We start from the raw sequence: 23114 nt of genomic DNA on the forward strand, positions 1-23114 counted from the left end.
AAGGAAAAAGGAGAGCCAAAGAAGGAGAGGTTAATTAACAAATAAAAACGATGCACCCATTTTTGCAACATTTTCATAAACCAATTAAAATAACTTGCTCCTTTAATAAACACTTCTTTACTTGTGTTCGATGAAGGTTCTATTAAATGCTTAAAGGAAGAAAAGAAAAGAATGTGCTACACCAAAATACAAACAGTAAAATGAACCAACACTAAAATAAAGGTCAGTGGACAAAATAAATTAATGAGCTCTACCTAGGCTGCCAAACCAAGGGTCCTTAAGACAACAACTCTAGCTCTTTGCTACTCATCAGGTGAATACACCCGTCCAATCTGGTATAAATCAGCACATGCTGGGAAAGTAGATGTTGCTCTGAATGAAGCTAGCAGAATTATTACCAGATACCTCAAACCTACCCCTTTAGATAAGATCTACCAGCTAGCAGGCATTGCCAAGCCTCCTATTTGCAGAGAAGCAGCAGTATACAGAGAGAAACTCAAATCATCAATATCTAGACAATATCCTCTCGATGGCCCACAACTAGTTCATCAGAGATTAAAATCCAGGGAAAACTTCCTAGGTCGACGGAAGAGTTTGAAGAATTTGCAAGCAAAGTGGACCTATGGAAAGCTACAAAGAACCAACCCTGGATGGAACCAACAGAGGAGCTGGCACCTGGATCTGACAAAAGCTGGGAAGTGTGGAAATCATTCAATAGACTGCATATGTGTACAACAAGATCCAGAGATATTCTGAACAAATGGGGCTCTCCAGTGGCTTCTGCTCTTTGCAATTGTGGTGACGTGCAGAAAACAACACATATGCATACCTGCCCTTTGTGCCCCGATCAGTGTATGCTTGAAGACTTCATGGCAGTGTGACAAAACACAATGCTAGTTTCTCAGCAAGATCTGTTTAATTTGTACATATTTTAATCTTGTATTTTATATTTTAAATGTATGTCATATAGTATGCCTTATTTTAATTGTGATGCCTCTGACAAACAAACAACATGCTACAAAATTGATCTGTCAGAATATGAAATCATGGCGTCACAGATTTGGGGAAAAAACAATTTTCAATCTCTGGTTGCTGTGTCTTGGAGAAAGTTCTTATTTCATACTCTAAGTCCCTAAAAGTTCAAATACCTGATCAGCCATAATGTATAGAAGGGAAAATGCATAGTAGATCTGGTGATCTTACTTTAACTTCCTCAATATTCTAAGTATCCTCAACATTTCCTAAAGAGTTTCTGAAGATTCTACTGCACAGAAAGTCCATTTAAACTGCAATAGACAGTATGGTTCTGCTAGGTATACTGAATGTTGCTATTTTTTAATCACTGAATGATTATGGATTTTTCACTAATACTGCCAAGGAAAGAAAGTTCATAGACAGCTTTTTTACTGTTTTAATTGCTTTGGGCAATGCTTAATGAATGAATATGAGTATCCAGATTGGTGCTGATCTAGATGTGATAAATTTAGCTAACTGATCTAATCGGAACCTTGACCTAACACTAGTCATGTCTGAACCCAGTCAAGTAAATTATTTTCAGATTTGTCATTTGAACTGTATTTATTCTTTACTTTCCCCCTATATTTACACCATAATTCCTGTTGGAAAATTACAGTAATTTCCAATTTAATTCCCAATGCACTTTCAATCAACCTCTGTGTCCACAAAAGTCTAAGCAAACACTCAATTAATTAGATAACCAAAAACAAAAAAGCTTGATGTTTATTTGGTAAATTTTAGCAAGTATACAAATATTTTGCCTGCAAAAATGACACAAATAGGAAGTAAAACCAGAGACATGAAGTACTGCCGTATACTGTAATTTCTATGCTTCTCTATTGAAAGACACAGAACTTTCCAGAGCCACTAGATAGATTACTGTGGATAATTAGCACGATAATTCCCAAAGGAAGTAGTTAATCCAGCAGTAACTCTTTGATGTACATAACGACAAAAGAATAGAGAGGGAACCATCTGCACCATCATGAGAAGGACTACTCTTTTTTCCACATTCAGAAATACTGTAAATTTCAAGAATTTTCAGGAATAGGATGTAGTTTTGTTTGGATGGTATAAAATCAAGTATATTTTTTACTCTTTTACTCTTACAAAGTGCTTCCCAGGATTTATGCAGGCCCTTTAAAAACACAGATTTAGTGTCCTTTCCCCAAAAACAAAGTATTTTTTTTAAATGGAGAGGATTAGTTCTTAACAGAATACCAATTTTGTGTTACACACCTCAGTTTAAATCAGGAATGAAACTAAGATTCTGCCAACTCTGTTGCAGGTTGTGTCACTACTGTTCTTCCATTGCTTCTGCCAACAAGGACAGTCCCTCTTATTGTTTCTATTAGGTTTGGGGAGGTGGAGAAGTGCCATTTTGCTTATTTTATTTGTGATCTGTGGACTAGTTCCAGATGTGGCTAGCCTAGAGGATTACAACTGGATTCACTGCCAGAACTGAAATCCCTTTACTGTAGTATTTAAGGATAGAATATGCTTAACCTACACCCTCCTTCATACCTGCAACCTCTCAGCCTGGTTATTCAGCTTGGTCTGTTTGGCAGATCACAGGCAAAGACCATCTCAGTGTCTACAATGGAAGAGCTAACTTGACAGCTAGCTAAAAATGCTGTTTCAATCATCGGCCTATATCCCCAACACTGTCTTCTAAAATTAATTCCTCTACCTGGTCAAAGTTGGCCTCTTCTCCTCTCTCCCCTATGTATCACAAATGCTGTAGCTTAGGCAGTTGCACAAGTATGCAAAGGTGACATTTTTCACAATGACATCACATTGTGTCATCATTTTGACATCACTTCAATTTGTTATGGATAAAAAAGGTAAAGGTAAAGGTTCCCCCGCACATGTGTGTTAGTCGTTTCTGACTCTAGGGGCCGGTGCTCATCTCCGTTTCAAAGCCAAAGAGCCAGCGTTTGTCCGAGGACGTCTCCGTGGTCATGTGGCTGGCGCACGGAACGCTGTTACCTTCCCACCGTAGTGGTCCCTATTTTTCTACTTGCATTTTTTATGTGCTTTCGAACTGCTAGGTTGGCAGAAGCTGGGACAAGTAACAGGCGCTCACTCTGTTACGCGGTACTCGGGATTCGACCTGCCAAACTGCCGACCTTCTGATTGACAAGCTCAGTGTCCTAACCCACTAAGCCATTGCATAAATTTAACACATGCTGTACTTTGTTTATTAAGGATTTCAATAAAGCAGAGTCAATCTGAGTATTGAAGGAATGAATGACTGTACTCAGGCACTACTATAAAAAAAGGAGCCATGGAAAAGAGAAATCAGCTTTTTTTCTGAAAACTCAAAAAGAAAATTCACTTTGGTGAGTTCTATATGAATTTCTGCTAGCTGACCTGCCATAAACAATTCACAATGAATTGTGATAGTCAAGAACTGAACCTGGGCTTCTCTGAGCTTCCCTGGCAAACTCTCATGAAAACAGAGAAATTGGCTGGGTTGCTTGGCTGCTAAGCTATTTCTGACTGAGGCAAAGCTTGCCCCAAATGCTGTTTTAATTGTACCCTGGGATTGGGTAGATTTGTTTTCATAAATCCTCTTGGTGGTGATGTTGTAATAATGTTTCAGCAAGTTGTTTAATGCACAGCAGAGTACTCTGAGCATCAGATGCCACCTTCTTGATCAGAAGCAAGGTCCCCTGCCTCTCTGAATAGAAAGCAGGCAAGCTTCAGGATTGATGCCATCTTTTTGAGGTTGACCAAGACATGAAACAGACACCATAAGAAATTCTAGACATCTACTTTATTGATCTAAACTACAATAGGAGACTGAAAGACTGATAGTGTTTCTCCTTCCCTACCGACTTAGACCAAAGACAGTAAACATAGGGCAATCTTAAGGGGTATTTTTTTGTCTCATTTCTTGGTATTTTCTGGGCTAAGTTCATGTTTACAAATCAGTTGATACATATTTTTTTCAAGCAAACCTCCTGTACAAGTACATATCTGAACAATCACTCTAAGTAAGTTAGACTCTGATAGATCTAGAATTTTATGAGGGCATAATTGAATAACATGCTGGCTGATAGCCACATTCATTTTGCTCACAGTTACAGAACAATGCTGTATGGTTAAAATACCTCATTTGGGATTATATATGTTATTTTGTATGGAGGGTCCAACTGATTCAATTGAAATATTTTTTTTCCTAGCCTTTTATGAATTATGCAGTAATGGCTATAAACCTTTCATAACTGCTTGTCATCATATTTTCCTGTCTCTATTTCAGTGATATCTTACCTATTAAATATTTGATTTGGGAGTTTCTTTCCTTATTTATTTCTCCTGCTGACATTTTGCTGCTAGTCTAGTATGAGTAGCTGCACAATCGTACATATGACGACTCAGAAATAAATCTCAGCTACATTTGTGTTACTATTGTTGTTGTCTTTATTAAATAACACTAAGTTAAAGTGCATTAAGAGCATTAGCACTTCTCTATTATTAATTACTATTTGTGTTATTCATTATAGTTCCAGCAGTGACATCAGTAAAATGCCATGTGAGCATGACAGGAAGAAAAATGAAATTGATTTTTGGTGTATAGCTTTCTTTTAGATTTATTCAAACTAAGTGCTATGCTTTGTGGATCAATATGAATTTTAAACAAACCCAAATTTCCTGGGATAATCAATATCTTTAATCATATTCTATCCTTCACATTTATCTGATACCATATTCATTGCATTTTCCCAACTACAGTGTGGTAAATTCTGGAAAATTCAACTAAACTGCACTCACTCTCTGGGATAAAAAAATAACTAAGTAAAGTTAGTTAGTAACTTGGTTTTAATTAGGGACAGTTTTCACAAGTATTATTTCTACTTCTTAGAAATGTTATTAGAGCTATTGGATTAGTTTCCTTTGACAGGGGCAAGGGAACAAGCAGGCATAATTACAGGAAGTCCTAGACTTATGACATCAGAATTTCTATTAGGCTGCATTAACAAAGGGATAGAATCAAGATTATGTGAAGTATAGTGCATTTTATAAAGCCTTAGTAAGACCACACTTGGAATACTGCTTCTAATTTTGGTCACAATATAAAAAATGATGCTGAGATTCTGGAAAGAGTGCAAAGAAGAACAACAAAAATGATTAGGGGACTGGAGACTAAAACATATGAAAAACTCTGGTTATAAATTGCAGGAATTAGGTATGGCTAGTGTAGTGAAAAGAAGACAAGGGGAGACATGATAGCAGTGTTTCAATATTTGAGGGGCTACCACAAAGAAGAGGGGATAAACCTATTTTCCAAAGCACCTGAAAGCAGGACAAGAAGCAACAGATGGAAACTGTTTAAGGAGAGAAGCAACCTGGAATTAAGGACAAACTTCCTAACAGTGAGGACAATCAACCGGTGGAATAGCTTGCTTTCAGAAGTTGTGGGTGCTCCACTACTGGAGGCTTTCAAGAAGAGACTAGAAAGTCAGTTGTCTGCATTAGTATAGGGTCTCCTGCTTGAGCAGGAAGCCTCCAAAGTCCCTTCCAACTCTATTATTCTGTTTTATGCTATTTAAAAAAGACAGTTGTTAAGTGAATTATGCCCAATTTTATGATCTTTTTTTAACATGGTTGTTAAATGTATAACTGCAATTGCTAAGTGAATCATGTGATGGTTAAGTGAATCTGGCTTCCTTCATTGGTTTGAAGGGAAAATTTCAAATAATAATCAAATCACCTCTGGGTGTTGCCAAGCGCCTGCATTTTGGTCATGTGATCATGGAGATGCTGTGCTGATTGTAAATGAGAGGATTAATCATAAGTTGTTGTAACTTTGAATGGCCTCTTTAAGTCAAAGACTACATGTATCATTACAAGCATCCCATATTGTACCTCATGGATACCGATTATGAATACTTCACAAAAATAACATTAGTCTGTTATATTGATTAGGGGAATTCTTTCTTCCCTCCAGCTCTGTTAAAGGAAGCTTACCAATTTCTTTAAATATTTAATTTATTGCCACTAATGAAAATATACATAACACTCATTAAATATGAGGAACAAAATGGTGACACATCTGGCATCTGAAGCAATTCAAATCATTCTGTTTACTTTAAAGTAATTGTTATAAACTATGTGTTGGAGTTGGAGGGAGGCTTTCAGACTATCAGATTTTATTAAAAGGAATAATCTTCCATGAACTGTAGCTCATTTCACCAGATGCATGGAGTAGTTAAACAAGGGGTCTTCAAACTTGGTCCTTTTATGACTTGTGGACTTCAACTCCCAGAACTCCTTTGCCAGGCACACTGGCTGAGGAATTCTGGGAGTTGAAGTCCACAAGTCATAAAAGAGCCACGTTTGAAGACCCCTGATTAAACTGATGAAGAATTTAAATTGAATGAGGTGTATGAAGGAGAAAGCATGTTCATACATTGGCAGGTTAAATGTGATGCAGATTACAGGTCTTTTGTTATTCAGCAATTGTAATGCATTAAAAATCTTTTGTTTGTTAAGACTACACACACACCTGTCATCATAAACTGTAAGTTTGAAAAGGTTCTGAAAAGTCTTTTCTGATTTTTATTTACCATAGATAAGATACAAGAAGAAGCATCACATAAGATCCAGGAGAATTGAACTGAATATTGTATCAACCTTAACAAGTAAAATTGTTCATTATCTTAGTTAATCTTTCTCAAATTCTTTCAGATTGCTATAAAGCCAACCTTAAAATAATACAGGAAAGGCTCAACTCATCTATTTGTTGTTGTGCTGATTTTCTCTTTTCAAGAATTGTTGTATCTATGACAACTCCAAAATTCTTCTCATGTTTTCAAAATGCAGATCAAGGCAATTAGAATAAAGAGAATGCACTTTAAAAAAAGAAAGAAAGAAAGAGCACACAAAGTAGTTCTGGTTTACAGATCCTTTAGCATTTTGTTCCTCTGTTGGTCAGCTGGATACTTAATGGAGAATCACAGCAAATAAATACAGCAATATATTCCTGCTTACCTTTTTTCACTTTGCAAGTTTTTTTGTTTGGTTGAAGGAGATATCCTTCTACACAGCTGCAAATATATGATCCATCAGTATTTTGACATGTCTGGCTACAGAGTCCATACAGATTGCATTCATTAAAATCTGAAAATAAAAATAGTTAAATTATACTCAGGAATCAATCCTGTATTTATCATTATTTTTTCTCCTTGGCAGGATGAAGGTAGGATGTTGGTGGTGTCTACAATAATAAAGTTATTGTAACATTGCAATCCCTTTCTAGTCCAATCCCCTCTCAAGCAGGAAACCTTACCATTTCAGAAAAATGGCTGTCCAATCTCTTCCTAAAAACCTTGAGCATTCCAGCACCCACAACTTCTGGAGGCAGGTCGTTCCACTGATTAATTATCCTAACTGTCAGAAAAATCCTCCTTAATTCCAGGTTGGTTCTATCCTTGATTAGTTTCCATCCATTGTTTCTTGTTTTGCTATCAGGTGCTTGGGAGAATAGGTTAATGCCCTCTTCTTTGTGGCAATCCGTGAGATTTTTTTTTATTTTTTTTTTATTTTAATCCCATTTATATCCCGCCCTTCTCCGAAGACTCAGGGCGGCTTACAATCTAAGCACAAATCAAATGTGCTTAGCAATAGCCTTCATTCTATGTATATGCCTGCTTATTAGGGCTTTCACCCCCCCCCAAGCGGCATTATTACAAAGTCAGCTTAATTGTCCCCAACAATCTGGGTCCTCATTTTACCTACCTCGGAAGGATGGAAGGCTGAGTCAACCTTGAGCCTGGTGGGACTCGAACCTGCACTAATTGCAGGCAGCTGGTGTTACTTAAGGAGGCATTAGCCCACTGCTCCACCAAGGCTCATTGGATATTGGAACACTGCTATCATGTCACTTATAGTCCTTCTTTTCATTAAACTAGACATACCCCATTCCAGCAACCATTCTTTATATGCTTTAGCCTCCAGTCCCCTAATCATTTTTGTTCTTCTCTGCATTCTTTATTAGATTAGAGAAACTAATTTGCATAGAATAGTATGAACATATTGGAGGCCAAGGTAGGGTCAGCTGTGCTTGTGAAACAGTGATCAAAGTATACAAACACTGACAGGTTGCAATTGTATGTAGGAATGACCTTGGGAGACTAGAGGGGGAGCCACAGATGGGACAACTGGCATGTAAAAGAAGTGGGGATGGAGTAGAAAAGGAGTGGAGAACTACTTTCACTCTTGCAAGATTGATGTTAGCCCTCCTAGGTAGCACAACAATGAATATCTATGGAGATTCTCAGTCATCCAGGTCATCTTCAGGTGAGAACTGAAGCCGTTTCTTGGCTGAGAAGGGAAATGTCTTCAAGCAAAAACAAAGACAGTCTATTTGCCTTTTGAAAAAGCACCTTCGGGACACAACAGTGAATACTAACTCTATCTGTATTGTGAAGTTATATTAACAGAATACTTCAAGAGACTGAAAAACTGAAGACTAAAATAATGAAAATAATGTATGTATGTGGAGATGATGAATAACTAGCAGGAAAGGTATAGCTCTAGTTATGAATAAAAAGGTTTATAGTGTAAATCAGATTATATGAACCGGTATCATCTAGATCAGGCATGTCAAACGTGTGACGTCATGTGATGTATCAGGACTTTTTCCCCATTGCCGGTAATGGTGTGGGTGCGATTTCAGCGCATCTGGCCCATGGCAGTTTGCCATGCCTGATCTAGATGGCTGTGATGTGGAAAAAAATGCAGGAATGTATTGGTACCTGTTTGATGTGTGTTACATGCCAGTAAACATTTACAATGGAACAACCAGGATTTGTTTTGGAGAAAAATGTGCAACATTCTGAATGAGATCTCAGGGAAGAAATGTTATTTTGCTAACCAATATGGATGGATGGGTGGGAACAAGACTAGAGAATATAGAAAAAGCATTGGGCAAGTTCTCCAGAAATCAAGTTTAAATACCACCACCTTCCCTAGTCTATATAGTTCACTAAATTCAAGCTTTCCTATAATTTTTCCTGAGCAAAATGTTTTGAAATAGCAATAGCAATAGCACTTAGATTTATATACCATTTCACAGTTCTTTATAGCCCTCTCTAAGCAGTTTACAGAGCCAGCATATTGCCCCCAGCAATCTGGGTCCTCATTTTACCGACCTCAGAAGGATGGAAGGCTGAGTCAACCTTTTTTTTTATTGAAAAGTTTTACAATACATTTTTTAAAAAGACAAAAACCCCTCCCAACCCCCTCCCCTCTCCCCAAACCTCCCCAACTCCTCCCTCCCCTCCCCCTCCCCCCTCCCCGACTTCCCAGAGCTAAATACCGGGTATAAAAATACAAACAATCATAGTCTACCTTATGCAAACAACAATAAAATATTAAGTTCTATCGCACTTTAACTCTTATTAAAATAACTACAAGTAATTTATATATCACATCAATACTTATTCAAATGCTAGGTGAAACTTTTTAGTCCCATATTTATTCTGGATGTAATCAATCCATCTTTTCCACTCCACAATATATCTCTGTTGCGACTGGTCTTTCAAGTACGCTGAGTCAACCTTGAGCTGGTGAGAATTGATCTGTCGAACTCTGGCAGTCGGCAGTCAGCAGAATTAGTCTGCAATACTGCATTCTAACCATTGCACCCCATGGAATAATATGATAATATGGTTACTTTACCTTGGCAGGTTTTTCCATCTCTGCCAACTTCATATCCTTCCTCACAGTAACATCTAGTTTCATTCACGGACATGGCACACTTGTATTGGCACTGCATTTGTTCACACTTGGGTAGCAATTCTGCAAGACAAGATGATACATTATTAAAGAAGATATATTTTGACAGAAAAAATCAGGAGTAAAGTGTACTTCACTTATATACCATTAAATAATTAATTTCCTTGTTTTCAGGACTGAAGAAAACACTGCTACCAAGCACTAAACACTTGGTTCATAGCTTCTTCGATGGTGCTGTTGTATCTTAAAAACTCCTTCTATATGGCCTATACATTTAAAAATAAAAAGGTGAGACATTTATTCTATTCCTCCCTTTCTTTTCCTCTTTCCTCCCTCCCTCCCTCCCTCCTTCCCTCCCTTCCTTCCTCCCTTCTGTTTGAAGTTAAATTATGTATTTTAGAACTATATAAGCTGAATTGTGGCTGGAGAATCCTGCAAAAGAAGGGTTAAAAATTTTTCAGTTGAACTAATTCGTGGTAGCTCTACATTCCCAGAATGGGAGGACTGCAATAAATAAAACCAAAGTGAAGTTCTTCCTGCCAGGTTATCCATTCAACCTGTGGTAAATAGTAAATCTTTACCTTCAGTCTCATTCTGAGAACAGCCACTCAGTTTCCATGAGGATGTTCTGCTAGTGGTGGTGAGTTACATCAGTTAACTCTTGCTAGTAGAAGAGGCTGCCCTTCGGCCATAATTCTTTCACTTTGTCAGTTTCTATAAGCTTTGACTTTCTATTTTATGTATCTGATTTTTAGAACTTAACCTATTCCTACTCCTCCTCAGTGGTTGTCAATTTCCTTTCCCTTTTATTAATATTTTCCTTAATATTTTATACCTTTCCTTTCTCAAACTGAGCACTTTGTAATCTCACAGGATAATCTTACATGACAAAAAACAATCATTACCTATGCGCATAATCACCTAGTTTTGCTTTGCGTTCACAAGTGTTAAGAACTTGCTTGTATAGGGTGCAAAATTTCATACCACAAAACAGTTTTGAAAAAGGTTGATCTTAGATGAAGAAATCTTAAATCAGAAATCTTAAATCAGCAAAGAAAGCTTATCCTGGAATGTTTTCAGACAGATAAATCAAAGCTTCAGTAATTTCCATTCTGAACCCTGCTTCTCAGATTTATTTTTATTTTTTTGTAGATAAGGAGGCTGAATATTGCTAAACCTTTTCACGATAGATCACAAAAACTCCATATAGATAATTGGCTTGATTACAAAGGTCTCCATTTTGTATTCTGTGTTTTAGGATCACCAAAACTAAGCCAGTTCTCTGCGATAACAATCTTCAATAAGCAGAGTCTAAGGTTATAGAACAGAAACAAAGTGCATTTTCTAATATGTAGTAGTAAGATCTTCATGTGTCTTGCACACATCGAATACATTTTACAAAAAAAAGTTATGAAATCCATATTCCATTGAGAACAACAGCAAAAATGATAACTAACTTTTAAGTTTTCATATGCAATTTCTATTCTATTTGTCAATGCTGTAAACATTGGATGTTCCCGCTTTGACAACTGATGAAAATTGCAGCCATTTTTTTAACATGCTTTTTTCTGGTATTTAGAAATTAGGTGCAGAAGAGGGAGGTTGGGATGAAAACTTGAGCTCAGCTAGCCATAATAATAACACTGCTTTGTGGGAACCCAAGGATGAGCTGATAACGTTTTGGCTGGCTGAGGAGCTGGGGAGAAAGACCACGTTTTAGGCTAATTGGTGAATGTGATTTATGACAACTTATTGGGGGTGGGAATTGCACTTTGTTACTTTGATTCCGGGGGAAGGGAATTTAGTTTTCAGGTTCAACTATGTAGTGCCAATACTTTGTTTCCTGAATAAAAGGTTCTTTAAGAAAGATTTTTGCCTTGAAGTTCTTTTGATGGGTTTCATCTATCGGAACCATGACACTATTCTTTTACCCTTGTTACTACAGTCCATAATTCTTAGATGCTACACAAATTATGCCAGGTATCACCACCAAATCACCAGGCACAACCACCACCAAACAGCCCCATGAGGTGCTAACTAATGCATCTGACCCAGATCTTCACTAGAATAGCTTTGCCATAGTCTCCACCATCAATGACATCCAGTGGAGACAGTCACATTGATCAAAAGCATGACCAGGGATCCAAGTTGTGTTGGCCTAGGTCACAGGTCTGCAACCCGCGGCTCCAGAGCCGCATGCGGCTCTTTCAGCCGTCTCCTGCGGCTCCCGGTCCTCTGCCATGTGCAGTCCAAAAAAAAAGTGGGACTAAAAAAGTTCAACCAATCAATTCAAATATGCAGGGCAGGTGCATATCTCGCCTTGGCTCCACTCTTCAGTCAAACCCTGTTCTGCGCATGTGCGCATGTACGCACATGTGCACATATTTTTTGCGGCTCCCAGTTTTTCCTTTTGTGAAGGAACCGGTTCCGAGTGGCTCTTTCTCTGTTTCAGGTTGCTGACCCCTGGCCTAGGTCCTAGGAGATTGGACCCCAAGTTGGTCCAGTGGCCTCTGCTAATCCAGTTCTGGAAACTTGGTCAGTGCCAGAATATCTAGTTTATAGCCAGCCCATCTCTAATCTTAACATATCCCCCCCCAAAAAAAACCCAAACATACAAACAAACAAACATTCACACATACAGTAAGCCTGAACTACAAAACAACCACTCTTGAAACTCTATATTTTTTAAAAAGGTTATTTAGTTGAAAGTCAATGACCTGGCTATTAGAACTAAGAATTGCCAAATAAAATTAATTGCTAAAATAATTCCCAGAATGTTGTTTCATACTCCCCCACAGAACTAGCCACCATCAGATAAAAGTATATCCAGCAGTTTAGACAGCTTTCAAAGGGAAACAGGGAACTAATGGACAGTTCTTTAAATAATTATTAGCCATCATTGTTGAGGGAAACATCCAGGCTCAAAATTCATGTGAAGAAGAGGCAGACAATATGGCAGATTACAGAAATCATGGGCTGCTTGTTACTCAACAAGTTACCTTGCTCGTGAAAAAATTGTTCACCAATTTTCATGTTTAAAGTGTTTTCTTGATAACAAAGGGAACAAAAAGAAGACAGAAAAGTTAAATAGCTAAATGCAATTTGCTATTTAAATGATTCATTTCTTTAGTGATGACTATTGTCGATCAAGAGCGCCTGTTACTCGTCCCAGCTTCTGCCAACCTAGCAGTTCGAAAGCACGTAAAAAGGCAAGTAGAAAAATAGGGACCACTACGGTGGGAAGGTACCAGCGTTCCGTGCGCCTTTGGCGTCTAGTCATGCCAGCCACATGACCACGGAGACGTCCTCGGACAAGCGCTGGCTCTTCGGCTTTGAAACGGAGATGAGCACCGGCCCCTAGAGTCGGAAACGACTAGCACGCATGTGCGGGGGAACCTTTACCTTTACCTTTTTATTGCCTTTTTTTAAAAAAAACATGTTTTAACAACCATTACAAAACATGTACTATTTTTTCAGAGAAAAGAATGTTAGCTAATCATTATCCTTTAATGGTCATTCCAATAATAAAAGACATGGGGAATATGTTTTTATTTTTGAATATGGTTTGCCTGAAATAAAAATAATTTACTGGTTAAAGCGGGGTGGTCAAGCACTCTGAAGTGGTACACAAGTCTAAGTGCTATTATGTTATCACATTGATGTCAGTTGCAGCTTGTTATGTATTCTCTATCAAAAACAATGTTTCTGATGACAATGAGAAGAAAATAAGTTAAATTAATAGCGCACTGCAGCAATGTGGAGCCAATCCATCTACTCTTACAAGCCTTTGTTAACAACTAGATATTTTGCTTTTTTTACTAATTTTCAGAAGGTTATGGGAGAAAGGGCCATCCTTGCAAGCCGTTTCATACAAGTGGAGCTCCCACAGAACATGGTGTTGAACAGAGTTAGAGATCAAGTGAATGTATTTTCTCACATCAAAAGAAAATGAAATACCAGAAATATAAGTACTAATAATCATGGAACCTAAAGGTAACCAGTCAAAGGAAGTTACAATCAATATAGCTGCCTTGGTCTTCAGAAAAAAAGAGGGCTTCCCAAGCAAAGCAGCAGCCAATGGAAAAATGAAGCTAAATAATAATAATAATAATAATAATAATAATAATAATAATAATAATAATAATAATAATAATAATAATAATAATAATAATAATAATATCTTCTTCCATTACTCTACTCTGGAAAGAGTCCCTCATTATCAGCTTAGGCAGGCAGGATTTTCAAATAAGCAGGTCCACCCACCAGCTACATTAACACCCCTCCACATTAGTCAATGTGTAGATTGAACTAACGGGGTTTTTGAATGGGCTGCCCTACACATTAGCTAACATAGTTCCATGTTACCAACAGCTAGATTGAGACACCTAGATTTTTGATAGTCTAACATTGCTTCATATTAGCCAAGTGGATTGAGCCAACAGGATCATTGTTTCATTGCATATTGAATTTTGTACTTGATATATTTTTCTAGATGGAGCACTTTTCAGTTTAGGTTCTGTGCTGTTTCATTTTTAATATATAGTGTTAAGATCTCATTTTGCAGGAATTCATCAGCAGTGAATCTATGATAGGGTAAGTGAAGGCTCCAAATATGATGTTGTAGCAGGCCTCCAAGTTCTTTAAACCAGCACTGAACCTAAATTTATGATTTTTTATTGATGAAAGTTCAGTAAGTCTTCTGTAGGTAGGTTGTAACTCTGAACAGTCATTAAATAATCAGTTGTAAGTCAAGGACTACTTGTTCCACATTCTCTTAATGTTTGAGCTTTAACACCCAACCCCAATCCAATGGGTTCAGTAGCTAACTTAATATTGCAGCTTTAGCACCCAAATGTATTATGGAAATAGTTCTGTTTGTTTAATGGTTGATGTGTATTGTTCTTCCTGGATCTCTTTTACTGATACATACATATTTTTTCTTGTTGACGCATAAGTCACTCAGAGTCATTGAGAAGTTGGGTGGCCTCAAAATGGATAAATATTTAACCAAATAAACTGGAACTACATTCACACATAGTGTTAAACATGGACATGATTACCTGAAGAAACTTCCATTACACAAGTTGTTGTGACTAAGTGAAGGCTGGAATAGATGTTCCATGATTTTATATGTCAAGCAGAGAAAACAATAAAGGCTAACTAGAAGAAGAAACAGGTGGTGATAACCCTTTTCCTCAGGGTGGAACTAAGACAACCCTTTGTCTACCGTATTTTCCGGCGTATAAGACGACCCGGCGTATAAGACGACCCCCGACTTTTAAGAAGATTTTCAAGGTTTTTTGTCTTATACGCCAGAAAATACTTACATGCCAGTTGCCAAGTGTCCAACACAAGCCCGATTCAGCCCCGTCTGATGCAGATGGTGCAAAGCCTCCCTTTTGAAGCCCAAAGGGGCTTTTCCTTCTACCCACCCATTTGAGAGCACATTTGCAGATGGAGCAGCCGCGCGTCTGGAGCCAAGCCCCGCCCAGGAGGCGGTCAGCCAGGTGGGCTCGGAAGACGCACTGGAGAGGCGGGCTTGGGGCGGCCATGCCGAGGCTGGCTGGCGAGGGCTGCTGCGTGGTCTGCGGGCGAGAGGGGCGCCAGGCCCGCCGGAAGTCCCCAGAAGTTCCTGGAACGGGCTGGCAGGCACGCTCTTCCCCGGCCCGCCGGAAGTCCCCGGAAGTTCCCTAAACTTGGAACGGCCTGGTGGCGGGCGGGCGCTCCCTCCCCAGGGGGAATGCAGGGTAGGCGTCCTGTGGGGGGGGCGGTGCAAACACCCCACCAGCACCTGGGGTCCAGCTCCACCCCACAGAAGGCGGCTCTTGGGCCCCTGCGGGGAAGAGGGGCTGCTGGGGGGGGGCTCTTGCCTTCAAGCTCTGGCTGGGAGGACACCTCTCAGCCCAGGAGAGGGTGAGGGTGCGGGGGACACGCAAAAGGGGCCATTTCAACTGAGGGCTCATAGGCCTTGTGGGGGGCAGCGAGGGGGCAACTTTTGCCAATTGCACCTGCACATACAAGACCCGCAAAGGCGAGAGCGGAGGGCCGCCCTGCCCTTCCTGTCCATCGCAGAGGAGGCAAAGGCCCGACTAGCCCCGCCGGCCCTCCCGCTGCTCCCGCGCTTCTGCCGGCCTCCGAGGCGCAGCGCTTCCCGGGCGGCAGGCAGCGCCGGAGGGCAGCTGCCACCCCACCACGGCCGCCCCTCTTCCCGCCCAGCTTCCCACCCTGCCCCTCATGGAGCTGGACTGGGTGTGCAGCCTCTCGGTGTGGCTGCTTTTCCTGGGCAGCCTGGCGGTGCGGCTCCTGTGCTCGGACCTGTTGCTGAGCCTGTGGCTGCTGCTGCGCGTGGAGCTTTTGGATGTCCTACAGGTGCTGGGCCAGGCGTCCTGCCGCTGCCCCTCAGCGCCGCGCTCACGGTGGCTGCCTGCTGGCTCGTCTCGGCCAGCACCACCCGGCGGAAGCGCATCCCCGTGGGGGGGAGAGCGGTGCTGGTGACAGGTGAGTCCGGCGGGTGCGAGGCCCTCCTCTCGGGCCAAGAGCTGATGGGCAGCGCCGCCTTCACGTGGGGAGAGCCGCCCAACGCTCCCGCCCAGCCGTGTCCCGGGCTTCCTGCCGCTCCCGGGGTCTGGCGTTTGCAAGGGGGAGGGGAAGGGGCTTAGAGGCTCTTGGGGGTGGGAAGGGAGAGTCACGATGGAGGGGGGACTGGACTAAGGAGGCTTGAAGTTGCTTTGCAAGAACGGGGACGCTCGACTGATTTATGTTTTTTTTCTGGCGTATAAGACGACCCGGCGTATAAGATGACCCCCCAACTTTTGAGAAGATTTTCATGGGTTAAAAATTCATCTTATACGCTGGAAAATACGGTATCTTTCTTCCTCATACAGTACACAATGTAACATAGATTCAATTAAGGAGTCCCCAGCTGATAATATCCTGGCTACAACTGCTGTAATCAGGTTTTAGGTTTTTAGAGAAAATGCTACCTTAAGAGGGAAGGTGATGGATTAACAAGTAGTCAGTGGGAGCTTGCATCTCATTCCCATGCATCCCATCTCTAGGGTCCTCTGGCCCTTCTATATATCACTCCCTTCATTTAAAGTGACTAGAGTTAGGATTGTATAGCTCTACTGAGAACTGATTCATGGATCATCTTTCCCACAGTACTGCAAAAGTTTCTCACATCCATTTTACAAAACCAGCTAGATCTGAACTGTGTCTTCTTTCCTTTCCTTTCCTTTCCTTTCCTTTCCTTTCCTTTCCTTTCCTTTCCTTTCCTTTCCTTTCCTTTCCTTTCCTTTCCTTTCCTTTCCTTTCCTTTCCTTTCCTTTCCTTTCCTTTCCTTTCCTTTCCTTTCCTTTCCATTCCATTACTATTCTGATGCAATTGCCTGCTCCAAAGTGCATTACTCAACCATCTGTTGTTCTGCTAAATTGCTTCAGTGTGCAAAACACTACTTTAGACAGCTGGTTGGGTTTGTCTGTTGGTAGCGCCAGTACCGACACTGTTATTTCATAGAATTCTCCTAGGTCAAATCACCCATCCTTTATACTTTGCTGAATTAAGACTGCAATCCCAACAGAACGCTGGGAAAAATATCTAGATTTATACTGAGCATGCTTATATAATTCCTATATTTCATTGCAACCTAAGATACCCTTGACTACCATTTTAATAGACTTCATTACCTTCAATGGATACATTCATGTTTTCTTTTCTTAGATAATGTATGCTCACATCTTTTGAGACAAAAAGAGAACTGAAAATAATTAGATGTATATTTCTAAATTTAATCTTAAATAATGCACAAGAAATTATATTCCGTATGCCACAAGTGCATATTTGGAGTAAAGTAAGCCACAATTTCACCCAATAAATCTTGTAAAGTACAGCATATTATCAATCTACTCTGGATGACAGATGAAGGATGGATAGCTATGTCTCAAATTCAGTTGCATCCCATTCCACATGCAAATATGTTTATGTTTTATTTGTAGTTGCTAGTGATATTAAGGGAATTTAAATTATGAGTAATGTAACACACTGAATTCGGGATGAAATTTCTATTAACACTGCAGGGCTATACACATTCAGTAAGCCTACTGAATGTGCTTTGGCCACATTTCCAGTTAGATGCATATAGCAGAGGGCTCCAATCTTGGCAACTTCAGGATTTGTGGACTTCAACTCCCAGAATTCCCCAGCCAGCATGGGGACTGAGTTGACAAGGTTGGAGACCCCACATGTAGGATGGCCTTTTTAATCTGGATCTAATCTAATCTATTGAAAAGGGGGGGAAACCGACAACAGACCAAACTCAATCCTTTTCAGTTCTTTGAAAGAATGTACATTGAACATAAAATTAATATTGAACTGAATATAAAATTAATGCTTACATTCCGTATAATATTTTTGCCCAGCTACAATTGCCTGTACTAAATATCTTTTGGATTAACATAGTTTGGTGACTGTTACGGTGCTGCTTTGAACTGTGGTTCTCTTGCTGTTCTAGTTACTTTTAAATTATATTGTGAGGCATGCTGGACAAGTAAGAATTTTATTGCGGCACTTTTCTTCTGTTTTAAAGTAACTGAGGCATCATTTTTCACTATACAAGGCAATCATTCACTCAGCTCCTGCCCTTGAAGCACATTCCAAAGGATAAGTGACTTTAAAGCAGGTTGTTAATACAGGTTTCCAGAGCAATCATATTATAACAGTGCATCACACATGCTCTAATATCATTTGTATATTCAGAATTGCAGTTCTATGGATCTGAAATTGATTGTATCTATTCACTTACTTTTTATTATTCCACAGTGATATACTGATTTCTAGACTGTAGAGGTAGCTTCTCCCACACAATATATATTTTCTATTTTCCAGGTACTATTTTCTATTTTCTTTTGCAGATTAGGCGGTATAATTTAATTTGCCCTAAAGCTTTTCTTTTCTTTCTTTTTTTCTTTCTTTTTTACTTTTTTCTATAATATAAGCCTCTCTTGTTTGGTTTCTTGACAGCAAAGGATACTATGATTGATAGAATTCAATTGCTGGTTTGCAATAAATGCAGGCAGTTGTTATTTTATGTTGGCCGGCCTTCTTATATGAGATTTACCTATTGTTCCATGAACAAAATGAGAAAGCTGTAATGATCTCTGATCGCACACCTGGTTCCACAACTCTGTCGTGGCAAACATACCACGGAGGGCTGAAATAGAGAACTGAATTGAGATTCATGTGCTTGCTTACCAGCCATGGCTGTGCAGAGTCAAAGGCCAATACAGTAGCAAATGATTCAAATTTCAGATAATGTGAAATACATGAACTAGACAGATGTGCTCTATTATTGTCTGAATAAGTTATAAACTTAGGCTAGCAGGGTAATTACTTTGCTCATTTCCACTTTCTCCCCAATGTTTCCAGATGCATTCAGTTTACGGAGCTATCTCTTCCTTGCATGTAAATGAAATAAGCTTCCATCCATTAGTTACTCTGGATTTGATTCTCTATCCCAGGGATGTCAAACTGCCGGCCCATGGGCCGGATGTGTCATCGGGAAGCCACGCCCACCCCATTGCCGGTAATGGTGAAAAAGCTCCAATACGTTGCACGACATCACATGATGTCGCGAGTTTGACATGTCTGCTCTATCCTGTGACCACAGACAGGGGTCCTCCAGAGAAAAGTTGAGATTCTACTTTTTTTCTTCTTAAATTAAGTTCTGGACTTATTAGTTTACTGGTACGACTCTCCATTTTAAACTGCTACATGTATACAGTGCAAGTAGTCCTTGACTTACAACAGTTTGCTTAGTGACCATTTGACATATGACCGTTTTTCATACTTTTGAAGGTTGCCCCATTGCCAGTCATGTGAACAAAATTCAGATGCTTGGCAACAGACTTATATTTATGACTGTTGCTGTGTCCCAGGTCATGTGATTCCCCTTTTGTAACCTCCTAACAAGCAAAATCAAAGGGGAAGTAGATTCACTTAACAACCGTGTGATTAACCAATCCAATAACTCATATAACTGTGACAAGAAAGGTTGAAAAATGGGGAAAAACTCACTTGTCTTGCTTAGCAATAGAAGTTTTGGGCTCAATTGTAGCCATAAGTCAAGGACTACCTGTATTTGTCTTTTTCCTATGAGTGCCACAGTATATATCACAAATTGTCAAATAAGCACTAACCCCACCCCACCCGCCCTATTTGTAATTAGTAGCATTCTGTGCCAATGACACAAATAACAGAAAAGCAAAAGAGCCAATTTGATTAAAAGGAAAAAAAGGAAGCGCAGGAAAGGAAGATTGTGCTGTGGACACTGTCAGAAGCTGAAAGCCATTTCCCAAACTATCATGAGTTTACAAATGAATGAGAGAAACACTAATTAATAAATTGATTCTCAAATACTGGTTCGGCTTTGGAATGAACCTGCTTCTTGCTGGTCCCCATATCAGCAACTTTCCTTTTTTATTTTTCTACTCTATTTTAAGATAGTCCCATATGTATCATCCTCTTTGAAGAAAGAGCAATATAGATACGAAGATATTGGATCTAAACTTTTCCCAAGAAACTATTATATTCAGGCTTTCTCATCTTGTGAGATATTAACAATTTAGAAGTGGAAAGCTGTTCTTATATGCACCATATAGAAAGAAAGCAGAATTGAAAACAGTGAACTTTAGAAGGGAATATTTATAGCTCAGGGAACTGTGAAGGCCTTGCTGCTCTATGAGCTTGGTTGTTTGCTAAATGACATTTCATTAACCAACTCAGTATAACATCATGCTAGAAAGGAGTGGGGTTTGTTCTCTGTTTATAAACTGCACAGTGGGTTGCCCTGTCTGTGTTGGTGCCAGTGATCTTGATAGTTCCTTGATTAGACTGTTATATGTTGTTAACTTGTTTGTCTGAGTTGGTGTCCTTTATAGGGGTATTGTTCACTTTTTGGTGTTGGTTTAAAGTTAATCTCTGCTCATTTGAGTGATTTCTGGTGAGGTGGCATTTTGATCTTTTTGTTTCCCTTTTAGCTTTTTGATAGTATCTTTTGAATGGCATGTAGAAATTGTTTATCTCTATGTGCATGTTGATGGCTGAACTTTACAGTGAATTTTACTTCTGAATAGATCCATAACAGGCAAAGTCTAGTTACTTCTATTAGCAAACTGAGAGCAAAATATTTGTTTTATTCTATTTTTTTAAAAAAAAAACAACTGAGTGATTTTTTCATTAAGATTATAACATATTCTTAGATAAGCTAATTCAATAGTATTAGTATTTTATTAGTATTAATAGCATTACTAGTATTAATAGTGCTTTGAAGATTTATTTTTTATTCTGAATAATGCTTGAGTTTTATGAACAGGTACTCATCTCAAATTTGTCTGGAAGTATTAATTATTAATTAAATTATTCGCAGAGTTAATTAGCATATTAAGTATTTTACCCAAGGCTGTAATCAAACCCTTGGTATATACTCAAAGAAAAATGGCTTAATACTTTTTTTTCTTAATCATTAGATAACTCTTCTTGATACAATTATTATACTATTTGTAAATATCCAGTCATTTGCTTACCACCATGGGGAAAAGTGTGCACGCATTTGGAATAAGGATTGTTTTTGCAACAATAGTGCTAAGAGTAATGTTAGCAAAGAATAATGCATTAAGTTTCATATTGTACTTTCTTTAAAAGGATAATATATTCATTTCCTACTCTACTTCCTTTCACAAAACATGTTTTGACTATGATATAATGTCATAAGGCTATTCTTTGAGTAAAGCTAATTAGTACTTTTTCAATTATGAAGAATATTAAGAACTTTCTCCTTTTACCATTATAAAATCTACACATTTATTTTCTTTGTACTTTCAATGCCCACAGAATTACAAATGACAAAAACAAATGTTTTCCTTTGAATGCACTCCAAGGTTTCTTCTCCATCCAATGAAAACATCTCTTAAAGGTCTTTTTGGTGTTATCAGCAAGACTGGGACAGAGATTTTGGAATCCAATGCTTTACCCCTCATCCCATAATTATAATCAACCAATTAATTGAATGTTCTTGATTTCTTTTTTTAAAAAAGAAGTGTCTTTTAATCAGTGAATACCAATTCCAACTTCTTCCTTGTAACTTGATTTTGACTTTCTTGGAAATCAACTTACATAGAAGACTCAGAATTTCATTCTAAAGGCAACATTCCTGTTCGGAGAGCATATATCACAAACAAACAATAAATGCAGGCAAATGTACTAGAACAAATCAAATAATAATAGAAGGGATTTTGTTGGGAATAATCAAAAGACACAATTTAACAATGCAGACTTTGACTTGAAGGCTTATTTGTGCAGATCTATAATAAGAACACTACAATTATTTATCATGTTTCTCTCCTGCATGTTGTTATAAAGGACTGGGTTACAAACTATATTCTGAATTGCAGAAAACTGGGCTTCAGGAAATGAAATGTATTTTGTAATGCTAGTGAGAAATAAAATCTAATTGCTTACTATTTTCAAGTTCAGCCTTTCTAATGTTATCTAGTCTTGCACGTTAGGCATCCAGGTGCCACAATTTGTCACTCTTTGACCCCAAACCTGCAAATTGGTCCTCACTGGCCTTTTTCTAGTCAATGTTTACTTTTTACTTCATCAATTCTTCTACATCCTCCCAGAATCAGTTTACAAAACAGCAGTGTTGTAAGGGATGGGGGATAAAAGGTATCTGGGTTCTGGGAAGCTCCTAAAGTTAGGGATTTTCTTTCTTTGTCTCTAAATAGAGTAGCAGTCTCCCAGATATAACTGGTGCACATTTTGGGGATCTTCCTAGAGACATTCAGCTCTGCTCAAAGAATGGATGGCAACAATGGCTTGGAAGGCCTTTGCATAGCTCCATTTTGTGCATCAGTTATGCATGTTCCTATATTGGGTGGCCCTTGTCTTTGTTATTAATGCTTTGGTCACTTCCTCTTTAGACTACTTCAATGCCAGCTATTTGGAGCTGCTGTTGAAAACCACTCAGAAATTGCAGCTGGCCCCAAATTCAGGAGAACAGATAGTTATGATATATTTTATGTAACACCTCTATACCATGTGCTGTTCTGGCTTTTAGTAGATTTCCCAAAATAATTCATGGTGTTGGTTATTATCTACATATGCCATCATGTCAAAAGGCTTGGTTATCATTTGCATCCAATTGTTTCTATTCACCTACAAGGTTTGACAGGGTAGACATACTCTGGGTCCCCTTTATTAAACAAAGCCATCCAATGAAACTTAGGAAATGTGCTTTATCATATTGCTTGTTTTATTATATTATACCCCCAAGATTTGGATGGACATGATCTTAC

At 38.9% G+C, this 23114-nt stretch overlaps 1 protein-coding gene across 1 annotated transcript in view; it reads right to left on the minus strand.

The window, feature by feature from the left end:
• Positions 1 to 23114, minus strand: part of LRP1B (LDL receptor related protein 1B) — a gene marked incomplete at both ends in the record, with an annotated part of 948262 nt that overhangs the window by 401464 nt on the left and 523684 nt on the right. The window contains 2 exon segments of the mRNA XM_081314549.1: positions 7015 to 7143; positions 9706 to 9825. Of these exon segments, the coding sequence (XP_081170675.1) occupies positions 7015 to 7143; positions 9706 to 9825 (249 nt within the window).

The sequence above is a fragment of the Vipera berus genome (genome assembly GCF_964194415.1).
Source record: "Vipera berus genome assembly, chromosome: 1".
Lineage (NCBI taxonomy): Eukaryota > Metazoa > Chordata > Lepidosauria > Squamata > Viperidae > Vipera > Vipera berus.